Source organism: Sinocyclocheilus rhinocerous, unplaced genomic scaffold (assembly GCF_001515625.1).
Source record: "Sinocyclocheilus rhinocerous isolate Xijiao unplaced genomic scaffold, SAMN03320098_v1.1 scaffold2448, whole genome shotgun sequence".
NCBI lineage: Eukaryota > Metazoa > Chordata > Actinopteri > Cypriniformes > Cyprinidae > Sinocyclocheilus > Sinocyclocheilus rhinocerous.
The window spans coordinates 235,775-251,205 of NW_015627540.1; the positions used below are offsets into that span (position 1 = coordinate 235,775).

Here is a 15,431-nt window from a genome sequence, read left to right on the forward strand (position 1 = left end):
AAGTTCCCAGCATGCTTTGCAAGAGACTCATTCGAGAGCGTAAAGTTTAAACTCAAGTGAAAATGAACTATTTTATGTGTTTTCGATTAAAGGAAAAAACAAGCTTGTGGTAAATTTGCAGTTTGCTTAGTGATTTAGAAGAGTATCTGTCATGTTGGAGTTTTTGTGGTTACCCTCATGGAGCTTAGATTGTGGGAGGCCACATGAAGGCTTTGGTGTGTGTTTTGTCACTCAATGAGAAATAGCTGTGCTTTTGCTAGTGCAGTGATGAGACTTTCTCTCTCTCTCTCTGTCTCCCATACATTACATTTGGTAAAAGTTGTTAGACTTTGCATGCGAACAAGCCCTGTGCTGCCATTTTTTTTTTTACTGCAGAAGTTAACGGGATAGTTCGCCCAGAAATGAAAATTCTGTCATTAATTACTCACCCTCATGTCGTTACAATCCGTAAGACTTTTGTTCATTTTCGGAACACAAATTAAGATATTTAAGAGATCTTTCTGACCCTGCATAGACAGCAACGCAACTACCACATTCAAGGCCCAGAAAGGTAGTAAAGACATTGTTAAAACAGTCCATGTGACATCTGTGGTTCAACCTTAATTTTATGAAGCTACAAGAATACATTTTTTACGCAAAGAAAACAAAAATAATGAGTTAATTCAACAATATCTTCTCTTCTATGTCAGTCTTCGACGTGTTCATGAGAGTACCATGACGCATGCGTGTGCATTCCTCTGCTTGCAAACAAATCAAGATCATTTTTAAAATCCTTATATGATTCATGGAAAAGGGAAATTCATTGGTCCGTAGAGTCCTGAATAAAACATGAAAACTCTATTAAGTGTACTGGAGCTATGAATGAGCCACTTAAGTTTTTTCGTAATAGTTTGGTGCGTTAATATAGAATGAAAATGAAGTGAAGTCTTTTGTTTGTTTATTTTATGTGTCTCACCGGATCAGATTTTACAGCCAGAACTATCTTTTTATCAGTGCTATTGTACAAGTACTTTAACTCAGCATCGTGTGAGTGACAATGAAAGTTTCTTCTTGCACATTCTTATATTGGTTTTGTGTGACTGGATACGCATGAGAGTTATTACTCTCTGATGCAAGATGTGAAAATCTAGAACACATTTCACCTTCAGAACGGGACAGAAAATATTGAACTACTACTACAAACAGCTCTTTTGTGCATTTTGTATTCTTTTCTTTTCATGTTCGTGACTAATGAAAAGCGTTTCACCCCTGAAACGAGGACAATCTTGGGCATAAAATTTTATCAACCTATGAGGGTATGTTTGCCAAGTATGTTCCTCTTTTCAGAGTGAACCTCACCCCTCTGAACAGATGGCTAGAGAGAATGCCCAGGACACAGTAGTGGGAGAGAGAGAGAGGAAAAGGGAGGGAAGATGAGAGAAAGACAGGGAGGAAAAGAGAAGAACATTGATGGACTAAAAATATGAATGCTTGTATTTAAAACCATTTCTCTTCTGAATATTAGACTGCATAGTGATGTAGTTTAACGTGTGCTTTCCGACTAAATGAGGTCATGTGACACTATATTTTTGTTCTCGCAACTTACTGATGTTCAACATTAAATAGAAACCTCAGAGTGAAAAGACATTCACAACCTCACAAAGCAGAGACTATATAAATAGACTCTAACCCTAACATAGACTGTAAGAGTTTCTTCAAATATGACCAGATCTGTGTAGGTCCCTACATTCTCATCGATGTGGAAAATGTGTACGGAACTGTGGAATCCAGTAATAAAAACAGAATTTTGATGAATAAATTGAATAATAATACCGTACAGTTTATTTAAACTTTGTTTTTATTTAACTTTGTTGTATTTCACACATATCACACAATTTGTAGTGTAAGATTAAATTTAAACAGTAATCCTCTGTTGTACATTACATTGTTTCCAAAAAATTTTTTTAAGGAATTTTCATTTGATTACATTTTAAAGATTAAATTGTCATGGTTTTATGCATTCATTTGATTATTAAGTTTGTATTAAATAAAAAACAAATGCAGAAAAATTAAAAGACATCAGAATTTCTGGGGAAAAAACAATAGGATAATATTATTGTTAAAAATGTAACACATTTTAAAAATTTTATGAATTCAATTTTTTTGACATCGATTTAGATTATTAAAATTTCATTGAACCAATAAAACAGAATCCAGAAAAATGAAAACAGACAACACGAAGGTTGGGAAAAAGCAAACTGAATTCATAGGGCCCTATTTGTGGCTTAGATGCACACTCCAATGCTAACAGAAAAATTACACACGGACAAGCATAATTTAGCACTCTAGGCAGATCTGACATCTCCAACTCGATGGTTACAGGCAGACACTTACAGCAAGCATTTTACAGTGCAGGCTTTCCCGACGGAAGTGTTTACATGTATTATTCACACAGGCATACAAAGCCTGCACTCTTATAAGTTCATGTTTCTGTGTATGTCATTATGGATCGCTTCCAACAGCAACTCTGAAGAAAAACTGAAATAGCAAAAAATGCATTAGAGTAAAAACAATCCAAATATTAGATTTTTTTTAGAAACAGTATTATAGCCTAACATCAAGTAATGCTATTACAAGTAATGGTATTGTACTCTCAAAGGGAAAACGCTGGACTGGGCAAGTGATTAGGAGTCAGGCTTTGTCTTCCAACGATATCTGATGAACCGAATAACCACATTTAAAAAAAATAACAACCAGACAATTATTCAAAATTTTAAGCTTATTTTAGGGCTAAATTACTCAATTTGTTGCAGTCAGTAATTTGTGTGTCAAACGGCTGAGTGTGCTTGTGGATTTTAATCTATCCTTTCACCTGTTTAATGACAGTGTTGGTAATGAATACCGAAAATCGAATTGTTGTTGATACCCGAAAATTGCTTGTCCATTAACGAGTTTAATTATTCAGATCAAGGTTGTTTGGAGGAGGGGAGATGAGAGCATTTTCACCCATGTGGTAAACAATAGGTGGCGCTAGAGGAAAATGAAGCATCAGTCTGGTAATTATCCACAAGCGGAGTAAATATCACAACGTAATAATCCTAAATGACATTGAGAGTAGCGGAAATATACTGAGCCACATATATGCACCATTCCCATAATGCAGCGGGAACGTTGCTGGCAAGCCGCGTGTCACCTCACTGCTGGGCAGTTAGCGTGCACTCCCACTGAGAGGAGAGGTTTAAATGGCCGACTGGATGTTATTTCTGCTGTACATAAAGCTGACCCCACAGAGTGTAACCGAACACCACACACACACACTTGCTCGCATACACAATCTCATGGCTCTGGATTTGAGTGCTCGCTCTGGCTGTCTTCCCCTTTCCCTTTCTTTCGAAACATCAATGCACACACACACCGTAAAGCTCTGACTTCTAGCTGCTGATTGAATGGAAGACGGGGCCCCACTGGCCTCTGTTGACACAATACCAGGGGGGAATTACCTCCCTTAAATTCTATTCTATATCCCACTGGTGTATGACTGCTGTCAAGGATACCTCAGCTCACACACTCACGTTTATACATTCACCCATGTTCAGCTAATCCCTGCAAGGGGAAAGGGAAGGGGTGGTGTGATATTGGTACTGTAGATTTAAAATTCCAATGCAATTCTTGTCTTTGAATTGAGCTACAGTAGGGATAAAGAATTGCAATTCAAATTTGATTGTAAGGAAGTAAAATCTAATTAATCGAAATGTTTAACATTTATTTTATTGTTTAAATAGAAAAGCAAAATTTGCCAAGACAAACTGTACATTTTGTCGACAAAGCCTTCTTTAAAAAATCTTTAAGAAATCTTTAAAAAAGTTTTGTGAAGTGAAGTTTTAAGGTTTAGATAGATAGATAGATAGATAGATACTGTACTACCTTCTTGTTAAATTGTCAGGAAGAAAAGTAGAAATTTAATCTGCATTTGCAATCTGTTCACTTTGTATAACAAATCTTGCTGTAAGGCCTGATATTGTTTGCACCTAATTTAATGTTCAGCGATATCTATGACCCATATTATAAAACAATGGATGGATTTCCAGCCACATTTCATTTTCTTTTGAACCTACTTCAATGAAAGTAAGTCATTTACATGTAATTGATACCAGGGCCTTTATAATAATTTAACTGAATTACAGATTCTTGACATTAACAGCTTACTGTCACATCATAATTTCCCCTGCTTAACATTTGCCTCTCATTGAGCACAGAGCGTTATTAGTCAGTTGCCCCTCTTCCCCCTCATGATTGATTTCCCGCAGAGGAATGCCTACACTCAGAGAGCACGGTAGAATCAAGATTAATAACAGGCCATTTACATCCTCAATCACGCACACACACGCGCAATCGCACTCACGCTGACCCGTGCTCACATGAGGTCCCCATCCTTCACAGGCGAGACCGAATATCTGAAATCTGAAACTCCGTCCCAGTGCCAAAAAACCTCCTCCATCTCCTTTAATAATCTACAGATCAATAATTATTCCCAGACTGGCCCCCTTTGACCATTACCCATGATGCTCCAGTGTTCACCATAGTGCTCCACTTCAATAAGGATCACCAACATACTTTGCACATTTCTGAACCTTTTGAATATGCATGCATTCTCTTTGACAGGCCCTATTTAGCAAGGTGAGTTATTGTTGTAAGGACTTTCGGTTGCGGCGAAAGAGAAGGACAATCGCATGATGCTCTGGATGAGCCCCCACATCCCTCTGAGACACCCTGAGAAACTCATTAGACAGCGGAAGTGGTTAAGATCCAATTTGACATGACCTTGAAGGCAGCTACAAGGAGTGGGGAGTGTGTGTGTGTTGATGGGTAATACGGTGCCTGTTGCTAGTGTCACGTATAGACTAGCAATGAAGGGCATCAATCAAGTTGTTTCTACAAGCTCCTCTGAGATTTTGAAGGCTGAGATTGGCCAAGTGCTTACTAAATTCTGGTAGTGTAACACGGGTAGAAGGAGGGAAAGAGAGAGGTCGTAAACACTTCCTGATGGAGAGTGACTTGGCCACTGCCGTTTATCATGTGTCTTTTGGGAACGCTTGCATATTTGGCCAACGTTGAGCAAGCAACTCCTCCAAAAGACTTTCCATAAATTTTCTTCCCTCACATTCGTCTTTTGCACTTTGTAATTTACCCACCCCAAGTTGATCAGGAAAATGCATCTTCACGCCCTTTGTTCTGACAGCCATTTTTTTTTTTTTTGCTCTGATCCAATCATAGCCCCCCTCTCTACTTTCATTCAGTCAAACATGTTACACAAGTGCCGGCCTCTTATGGGGCGCGCCGCATAAAAACATTCATGAATCACAGAGGGAGGCCGAGATCACCAGTGACCCCGATAGCATCTCGGCACTATCGATCAGCCCATGGTAATCAATTCTCCACGTCCGGGTGGTGTAGGGGCTTAGAGAGATGGATGCAATTATTCAAGTCCCTCCACCACAGGCTACACAACTGAGAGGAGAGAATCTGGAGATCACGAGTTTGCGTGCGATAGTGTATGCATGCGTTCTTGATAAACGGGCACTCTTGCACCTCCAGAGAGTGGCCCATGTCGAATATCGGTCATGTGGTTTGTGTCAGTAATCTGTCAGAACTGTGTGAATGCAAGGAAGCATGTGAGGCAGACAATCAGAATATCACAAAACCAGATAACCAAGGTGCCTTACCTTAGTCTGAAGGTAGTGAGGGTAATAGTAAGTGTACTGGGGGTACATTGGTTGCTGTTCCAAGCGTTTGCCCATGTAGCTGGAATCCTTCTGGCTGTGGCTGGATACAGAGACTCGCGTGTGGGATCCAACAACTCAAAAAGCCTCTGCTTGTGGTTCCGCGGCTAGAGGCTAGATCCACGAGAGGGACGGAGCCAGAGGAAGGATGGAGAGAGAGAATGAGATGATATGGCACACAGGCAAGTGTGCGTGTGCCGTGCCTCTCCTCTTCACGCCGTCTTCAGGAGCAGGGGAGGAGGAGGTGATGGAAGGAGAGCGGAGGTACGAGGATGGGATAGCAGCAGAGGTGTGCGCAAAGAAAGAAGGAGCAGCGGCACAGGAGAGAGGAGAGAAGGAAGGAAGGAGGTGCGGGAAGAGGAGGGGGCACTGTGGTGATCACTTCTCCAGAAAACCGGCTTCTAGTCTCCTGCTCATGCCCTGACTTTGACTCTCTCTCTCTTTCTATCTATCTTGCTCCTTCTTTCTCACTCTCTCTCTCTTTCTCTCTGACAGTCGGTGCAGCGTCGGTTCCCAGAGGAGCTTGTCAGATATCCCAGTCGCACACTTTGTTCGCGTCTGGCGGATGCACAAAGCGGCAATGTAGACAGTCGTCGGATTTGGATCTCTGCACGCGTAGCTGACAGGACCAGATGTGAGCCGTGAGGTTACGAGGCACACAGGAAACGGCACAAACTCCAGGCAGACTGCAGTATCCAAAAAGTCCAGGTGCAGCAATGCTGTTTTTCCTCTGTGATGTTCTTTTCTTTATTAAACGCCTCCCTCGACTGCCTGCTTTGTTGCGCGCGCGAGTGTGTGTGCGAGAGTGAGTGTGAGTATGTGTGGCTGTGTGAGAGTGTGTGAGAGTGTGTGAGTGTGTGTGCGCGCTGCCGGCTGCTCCACACTGTGGGGAAGATTGAAGGGATCAGCTCGGGCAGCGCCGTGTTCCTCCTCCTCCTCAGCCTGGTGGGTGGGGCTAAGGGCTGGCTGCACCACTCCCAGCCAGGGGAGTGTCTTAAGCAGCCTATCCCTGTTTGTCCTCATGGGAGAGCTGCCGCCCACTGCACGGCTTCACTAGATGCTGAAGGGGACGACTTACTCCTACTCTCACACTCTGGGGGAGGAGACTGAGGACAACACAGCAAGGAGCCGAGGCCTCCTACTGGTCAACCGCAGACTGTACCTCATCTGATCTCCTTTTTTTTTCAAGCTTTTTCTTTTCTTTTTATCCTCTGAGTGTATTTTTTACTTCACTTTCTTCAATAAATAAACCATGAATGACTATAAGATGTTTCTTTGCTCGCGTCTGACACATGCTGGTAACTTTGCATTGGCTGATACACTGACATACTGACACACTGACATGCATACAAGTACATAAGTGCAGTGCAGAAATGGCCATGAATTAGAGTCTTCCATAAGGCTTAAGCACTGTTGCTTATTCCAAAAAAAATCTAGGAAGTGAAATGCTGTGCTGGGAAAGAATGCAGTTTCATAGCAGATGCTGTTTTCCACAACCTCTGCAATAATGTTTCTTGCAGTGGCCAATTATTTGCAGCAGAAAAATTGGACTCAAAAAGAAAGTAACTGAAAAATCTCTCCCTAATCATTCCTATATGCTCTTTCTTTGAGTTTGCACTTTGATCATTGTTTTGACATTGTTGAGGTATTTTTTCCCCAGGATTTTCCCAGTGCTTTTTAATACAAAGTTCACATGCAGATATGACTGTTCGTAAGAGACAGTTTCAGGGCGTGACAAATTAGCGCTAAAAGAAAAAGCAGGCTGTGTGTTTGCAAAGTGTTTGCAGACTGACGGCAGTAATTATGAGAGCTATGGCAATTTTTTTGCCCAAAGACTGCAGTAAAGGGAAAGGAATGTGAGACCTAATAAACAAACAGTGATTGGGAAAGACAAAAATACATTTTCATTAGGACAGGTTCTCATAGACGTCTGCAGTGCGGGAGGAGAGAGAGAGAGGGAGAGGGAGGTGTACGAGTCTAGCTCTCTCATCACTATGATTGGAATGCTGAGTCACAGAGGGAGGAAGGGAGAGAGAGAGAGAGAGAGAAAGCGCACTTCTGTTGTGTGATCTTTATTGATGTTATATTTTGTGGCCGGATCACAAAACAGCTCATGCAGAAATATGATGCACAAACTGTTAGATCAGACTGAAAGGTGAGAAAATCAGAGCAAGCTGTTTTTTGCAGCTTAGTTTTCTTTGGTCATTTTGGTCTAGGGAGATTTGAGTTGCAGTGTGTTTTCATAGTGCATCAAACTCTTTTATCTCAAAGGATCAAGGCAAATTGGATTCCTTATGATGATACAATAATTTCTTGATGACAATATTTTTGTCTTTGAAAATATATATTTCTTTTTAAATATTTTATGTAATTTTTATATTTACAGATACATTAAAATATGAACTTATAAAAATACTGTATATTAAATAATATATAATGGCATAGATCCAATCAAGATCTGTTTGTGTGATGCATGTTAATTCCATATTACTCCACATAGATGTATGTATTGGTTTGAAGGGCAGTCAGATGTGTTTCGAAAAGTGAAGGAGCTGAAATTAATAGCCTTTTTATTTCCTTAATTTGCATGATGTTTTGGGGCTTTTCTGGAATGATTGTGCAGGGTTAGCATGAGTACACACACACAGAACGAGGCCGGTGCCATGACGCCGTAATTGTTCTTGCTATGGTCTTCAAAGAACTCTGCAAATGGAGCTGGACATGCTCCCTGCAACTCAGGGGTACCATTCTCAAAAAGCCAAAGAAGAAAAAAATGCTCTCATCTGGACTGCTGCACAGCTGGCAAAATAGAGTCGGCTGCGCTCATTTGTGGGACGACAGAAAAAACATGGGATAATTGTGTCCCTTGGATGGAAGCAGGGATGTAATACTGTAGTGTCAGTCGAACGCCTGTTTAATACGTAAAAGGAGAAACAGACCTCTACTGTTTGCGTAAAGTGTTAAGTTTTGGTTTAGTAGTCAATATTGAACAGAGTCTGTGTCATGGAGAATATCACTATATTAACAGCATATTAAGATCGACATTCTTTTCCAGTAGATGAAAATATGTAAATCTACCACTAATGTGCTATTTCATTACACCAGTCTCTAGCTAACACATTTAATATTAAAGTCTAATGCTTATACAGATGAAACAGTGTGTTCGTTTAGATGGTAAGCTAACTGATAGCTTGAAGGTGGGCAAGCAGCCACAACACTCTAGTATTGTGGTGCAATGTTTTGCATAGACAAGCACCACTAATTTTCCTCAAACCACGTGAAAATGTAGTTTTGCATGTACCATCCACACTTCAGCACAGCCACATTGGCCATGGTCCCGCCACCTGGGGGTTTATCCCAACTGGCTCCGGCCCAGCCAATCTGCTGTCTGAGTGGTGCTATAGCAAACACCTTTCTCGTCCAGTGACAGTCGGGCTAGATAAGTAACAGCACAGGCTTACCTGAAATAAAAGCTGCAATGCCATCAATCATGAAGAGGGGGAGGGAGCGAGGGTGAAAAAGAGAGTGTTAGAAACAAAGCGTGTGAGAAACGAACGAGAAACAGATAGAGCACATCCAACATGCATGCATAATCAATTTGTGAATCAGACCTCACCGACACAATTTATCACAGCAATCTTTGGCTATATTAATATTAATTTCTTATCTATAGCTCATTGTTTGCAAACAATAGAATGGAAACAATCTAAAGTGGGAATCTAGATACAATCTGATCATGTGGGGTGAATCGTAGTACCAGGCACGTAGAAGAAGTGCATTCCTGTGCTCTACCATTGGCCTGCTACTTTTGGGACAGGTTCTTCCATGCTGTTTCCATTTAAAGATCTAGCTGTTACAGGGTCAGATTGACCTTGCATAGCAAATCACATCTCAAAAAATGCAATTTGATTGATCGTGGCTGATTGTGTGTGAGAGACATGGTAAGAATGAAAGCATTTTACATTACCATGTTTACACACTATTATTTACATTTTAGGCTGAAAAGATGGCAGATTGCAGAAGATCTGTGATTGCACGGAATATAAGCAGTAATTACAGTATAATACCTAGTATTTTTTATTCAACTATTTTTTTTTTCATTATTTGACTACAAATGTTTTACAATAATATGCTACACTCTCAGAAAAAAAGCACAAAAAAGTACAAAACATCTATCACTGGGGTGGTAGCTTTTCAAAACTACACTTTTGTACCTTGTTTACCCCTAAAGGGTGCATACATGAAGTGTACATATTAGTACCTAAATGGTATATATTAGAATATTTTGAAAGGGTACTGACCCAGTGGCAGCATTTGTACTTTTTATTTTATTTTTTAAATTTTTTTGTATTGTGGCCAGTAGTCTCCAGTTCCCATCTTAGAATTTAATTATTTATTTATTTATTTTATTCTATTCATTTTTTTTCCGGTAACACTTTATTTTGATGGTCCCTTTTGAGCATTCTGTTGACAATAAGTAACGTTGCACCAACATGTCAACTAACTCTCATTAGAGTATTAGTAGACTGTCTGCTTCATATCTGCTAACTCTTTATTGTGATGGTCTCCCTGCAGACATTCGACTGACTATAAGTAACTACATGTCAACTTATTCTAACCCTAACCCTAACCCTACCAGTCAACTAGTACTCTGCTAACACTCTAATGAGTGTTAGTAGACATTTAGGTGCAACATTAATTATAGTCAACAAAATGTGTTAAAGGGACCATCAAAATAAAGTGAACCCTTTTTTTCTTTTCTTTTTTGGCATTTTAAGTTGAGTTTTGTATAACAATTTGAGCTGGGAGATTTAATATGTTAATGTTTTGTGATTAATATGGTCTGTTTAACACTTTTAAAAAAACAACATATTCAATGCAACATCCATTTTTAGATTCCTAAATCTATACTAAAATTGACCTAATACTGATATTTACTAATATTCACTTAGTGCTACCTGCTCCCATGTCAGCATTTTCTCCAGGCCCTGCAAACCATGGTTTCCTAAACGGCTGCACGTCCCACAAGTGGATGGATGCCCTATGTAGGACACCCTACCTCGTTTATCATACATACCAGTAATGTATGCTTGTCTAAATACATTTGCATATTGCACAGTATGCATGTTGTATACTACAGCAATAATACAAGTACGAGCAATTCTGTACAATTTTTCAAACATCAAAATAGCCCACAACTGTAACACAGAAGGGTTAAAAGGCACTCTTTAGTAAAAACGTTTAAAATGACAGACACATAATACCAGCAATATCTCAACTTCCTCCCAAAGCAGTGCTCAAATAGGTGAGAAAACACGATATGTTTTGAAATATCGGTGAAGTAGTTGGGCTCGAAACCAACCCACCCATCTCCAAGAAAACGTCCCAGTGTGTTTTATCACTCATGAGCGCCTTGTTAAGTCCCGGGGTAGTTGAGGTTCATTTCACACAGCTTTGTTCCCCGCGCTTCGACTCGAAGCCATAAAGTTTAATAGAGTTCCTCTAATCTCACACTGGGCGACCCACAGCACAGCGGCGCACTTATTAGATCCTCTGCCGGCAAAGAGCGGCCACAGATTCACACCAGACACGTGGCGTGACAAGAAGCGCAATCTTCTGCTCTTCAAATGACTGATTTCATCCTACGTTTCTTTAAGTGTGTCATTTGAGTAACTGGCGTTACTACAGTGGGCTGGCTCGAAGAGGAGGGTGTGAGGATAGGTTTTAAATGCTTTAGAAGAATGGTTAATGTAAGAATTAAATGAGAAAGAGCTGGGTGGGGAGAAGAAAAAGGAAAACAACCTAAAAAAAATAAAATATAAGCCAATTTACTTTTCATTTATTCACCCACATGTTGTTCCCAAACTGTATGACTTTCTTTCTTTGGTGGAAAGAACTGTTTTTGTCCGTGTAATGAAAGTTAATGGGGTCCAAAACATCACTGTACCCCTTTACTTTCATTGTAAGAACAAAAGCAGTTGACATTTTTCAAAAAGGCAGTTTTTGGGTGGACTTTCACTTTAAAACACATTCTTGGTCTTATTGCACATGGTATTCCAAAGAAATATATAGCGTATTTGTCTTCGTAATTTCCCACCCTACATTTTTATCTCGTTGAACATCCTGCTTCGCTCGGAAATACATCAAATTACCAAAGTAAAATGGGTTGCAAATGCCGTTTCATGTTGAAATGGGTGGATATTAAACTAGATCCTGTTTTTCCATTTGGCGTATACCCAGATAAACAAGTGATGGAGAGGCTTTTCTCAGAAAATCACACCAAGTAGAGATTATGGGTGACAAGTTTGCATTAATACGCCGCCGTAGAGCTGGAGAAACGGCACTAAAAATACCAGTTCATTTTAATCTCTGCAAAAGCAGCAATGGATAAATTATTATTCCGTTAATAGAGCCGAGATGTAGCGCTTTCTGCCATGTTGCATTCATTAAGCTAAAAGCTAACCAAGCTCAACTGATCTGTGTCCGTAATTAGAGAGTCATGGTGGCGTCGTATGAACGTTCAACAGATTGGCTTCATTAACCAACCACAGATTAATGAAAGTCGCTGCCTTTTCCAGAAAAACAACAAAAAAGAGCAAAACAATTTGGCTTTCTGTCTGGAATTCCATCATGAATGAAATTATTGGCAAGAAAAGATGTGTTTTATGGGTCTCCCTCTCTGTCTGTCTCTCAGCAGGTGGAGGTGTCTCTAATGGAGGTAGTTGAGACTGGTCTAGCGTGACTGACGCATGAAGCACCAGTGGAAGGTAATTAATTTCTGTAAACGACTGCCATGTCTGTCAGCTTTTATAAACGAGCGTTTATGTGTTATGGACGATTTAACCAACCCCACTGAGGGGAGCTGACAGAGACGAGTAGAACAGAGACAGGGAGAGAAAGAGGGAGAGAAATTAACGCAAAACGCTGACCATGTGAATAGACCCGCGCTTGCAGTTTGAAATGAGCTCCCATCTCATGATATGGCCACCGTTCAGCTGTCACACAAGCGTTATAAATCATGCTGTGAATCTTGCATACCCCAGCGCTACAAGCCGTGTGTGGAAAGTGACATTTGTGAGTTTCTTTTGTGACTTTATACGGCAGACAAGTGGAATGTGAGCCCCAGTCTGCCATAACTCTACTCTCAAATATCTGCACATTGCAGGTAACATATCATATAAATGATGAACTTCCCCCAAAGCACTCTGGGACAGTCAATAAATAATTTTGTGCATATGCAATGCATATATTGAATTTCAGGCTGAGGCAACATTTTTGTGATTCTGTTTAACCAGTTACTCTGTGGGTGACACCATTGGAAAGCTACTTTGAAACTGAAGCTTGTCAAACTGCAGGCGACTCCTACTTTACATTCAAGCTAGACTTTTGAAAACGTAGTGAGCTACACTACTCAATACTAAAAAAGTAGTTAATTGTATTGAAGCTTTTGATGGAGCAATAGCTTTTTTAAGTAATTTATTTAATTTTACAACAATTTTGGTCCTTAAATCTGATTGGCAGATTGCGCAGCACTCCAATAGTGTTGATATAACAGTCCAGTGACAGTGTTTGAGCATTCCAGACAGACTAGTCTGTGCAGTAGGGCTGGGACAATAAATCGATGCATTGTGAATCAAGAAATTATTCTGCATCGATTCTGAAATTTTCCGAATGCATCGCGATTCTCCTTTGAATCGATTCTGAGCTTAGTGGCACTGAATGCTTTAGAAACAGCCGTAGTCTGCTTGCTTTCAATTCCTTACAAACACCCCTTGAACCTAAAATAATAGTTCATAAAGTTTGAAAAGGTTGAAGCAAATTACAAGGGTGTTTATAGTGGGCTGTTTACAATAATCTCACGTCATAAAACTTCATAAAACATGACTCAGCCGAACACTCAAGCACTCTTCTTCGTGAGCATTTGAGTGGCAAGTTAAAAAGTAGCCTAGAGCGCCATGTTGTTAAAAATTAAGCTCAGAATAGATTCCATAGAGAATCGCTATGCATTTGGAAAATCTCAGAATCAATCTATGAATTGTGATGAATCGATTTACTTTCCCAGCCCTACTGTGCATTGGCGGGAATTTTACAGTGGCTTTTTCTGCAGGTTACATTATTACACCAGTAGGTGGCGACATGTGACTGTCTTTTTGAGTGAGTTATTATTTATTCATTCATTTAGCCCATTTGCTCAAAAGCACAGATTCATTCAAGCATGAAACAAGGCTGGGCTGCCCCCTAATAGTCGACTAACCGTTAGTTGACCAGAAGAGGCTTGGTCTACCAAAATTTTATTAGTCGCAGAAAAAAAAAAATCCATAGGCGAAGTCACGCAGTCCGTGACGAACAGATCGTTAATGGCTGGTGTTTGTGGTAATACAGTTCATCGGACAGGACATCCAAGCGCTCGCATATCATTCATCCACCACAAATATGGCTTATCATCTGAAATATGTAAGTATTAGCAACTTTACATGGCCGCTCAATCTAATGTTACAGTTTTTCTCAGTCGCTTTGGTGCTTTTCTCGAATCATCCTTAATATTTGCAAAGAAGTATGTGCATTTCTCAAAACAATTCGTACAAACAGCACCACACAACGGATTACCTGCAAAAGCCTGTAACTTAAAGGGGTGGGTCATTGCGATTTCACTTTTTTAACGTTAGTTAGTGTGTAATGTTGCTGTTTGAGCATAAACAATATTGGCAAGAAAAGATGTGCATAAACAATATCGGCAAAGTTACGAAGCTGAAAGTTCAATGCAAACGGAGATATCGTCTTTTAAAATTCTGGCAGTTTAATGCCTACAAAAACGGCTGGTAGGGACTACAACAAGTTATTTCCCGGGTTCGTGACATCACGAACCCAGATAAACCCCGCCCCCGGGAAAAGGCAGCAAAGGGGGCAAGGCCATGTTGCGCTGCTTTAGAGAAGAGGAAGAGAACTAGAGGTGCACGTAAAAATCTGTTCATATATGAACTCTCTCTCTCTCTCTCTCTCTCATTCAACTCAGCTCCAGCAATGAACTGTTACAATTATACATTTATTTTCCACATAGCTATGAGATGCATTAAACATGGACGCGTGTGCAGTTGCCGTACTGTATTAAAGCTTTAATCAGGATAAAATCGTATATATTAAAAGCTAACATAAGCAGTAGCATTTACAAATAACAGCGTATCTAAAAGTATACAACAACAAGACACAAGACAAGACAAGACAACAACAAACAAAAAACATAGGTCTACCATTAAAAGCCGTGCTTGCACAGGTTCTGCACGATCCTCTTCAATAATATCCTCTGCTTCTCAATCGGGCTCAAACTGATAAGCGATATTAACAACGCCTTTGTTTACAATACAACCAGAGCACATGTCGTTGAGGAGAGGGGCGGCACGTTTAGACGCGCACTAGAGGTGGTTTAGCCAATCACAACACACTGGGCTAGCTAACCAATCAGAGCCCATCCCGTATTTCTGAGGGAGGGGCTTTATAAAACCAGCAAATGATCAGCGAGTTTATGGCATAAGGGACAGAGAGGTGTAGAATAAAGGTAAATTATGTGAAAAAGAATGCGTTTTTTTTTTTAAACGAAGCATTAACACATGTTAGACTGCAACCCATAAACACAATCAAGCCTAGAAAAAAAACAGTGAACCACCCCTTTAAAAT

General features: G+C 40.1%; 1 protein-coding gene across 2 annotated transcripts in view; it reads right to left on the reverse strand.

Moving 5' to 3' along the window:
• The window catches only part of LOC107730162 (RNA-binding motif, single-stranded-interacting protein 3), a 145,430-nt gene extending 138,825 nt beyond the window's left edge, over positions 1-6,605 (reverse strand). For both annotated transcript variants that reach the window (XM_016540927.1, XM_016540918.1), the window contains exon 1: positions 5,703-6,605. In XM_016540927.1, coding sequence (XP_016396413.1) covers positions 5,703-5,777 — 75 coding nt within the window. In that variant the 5' untranslated portion in view covers positions 5,778-6,605. The remainder of the gene's footprint in view (positions 1-5,702) is intronic.
• Between the last annotated feature and the right edge of the window lie 8,826 nt (positions 6,606-15,431).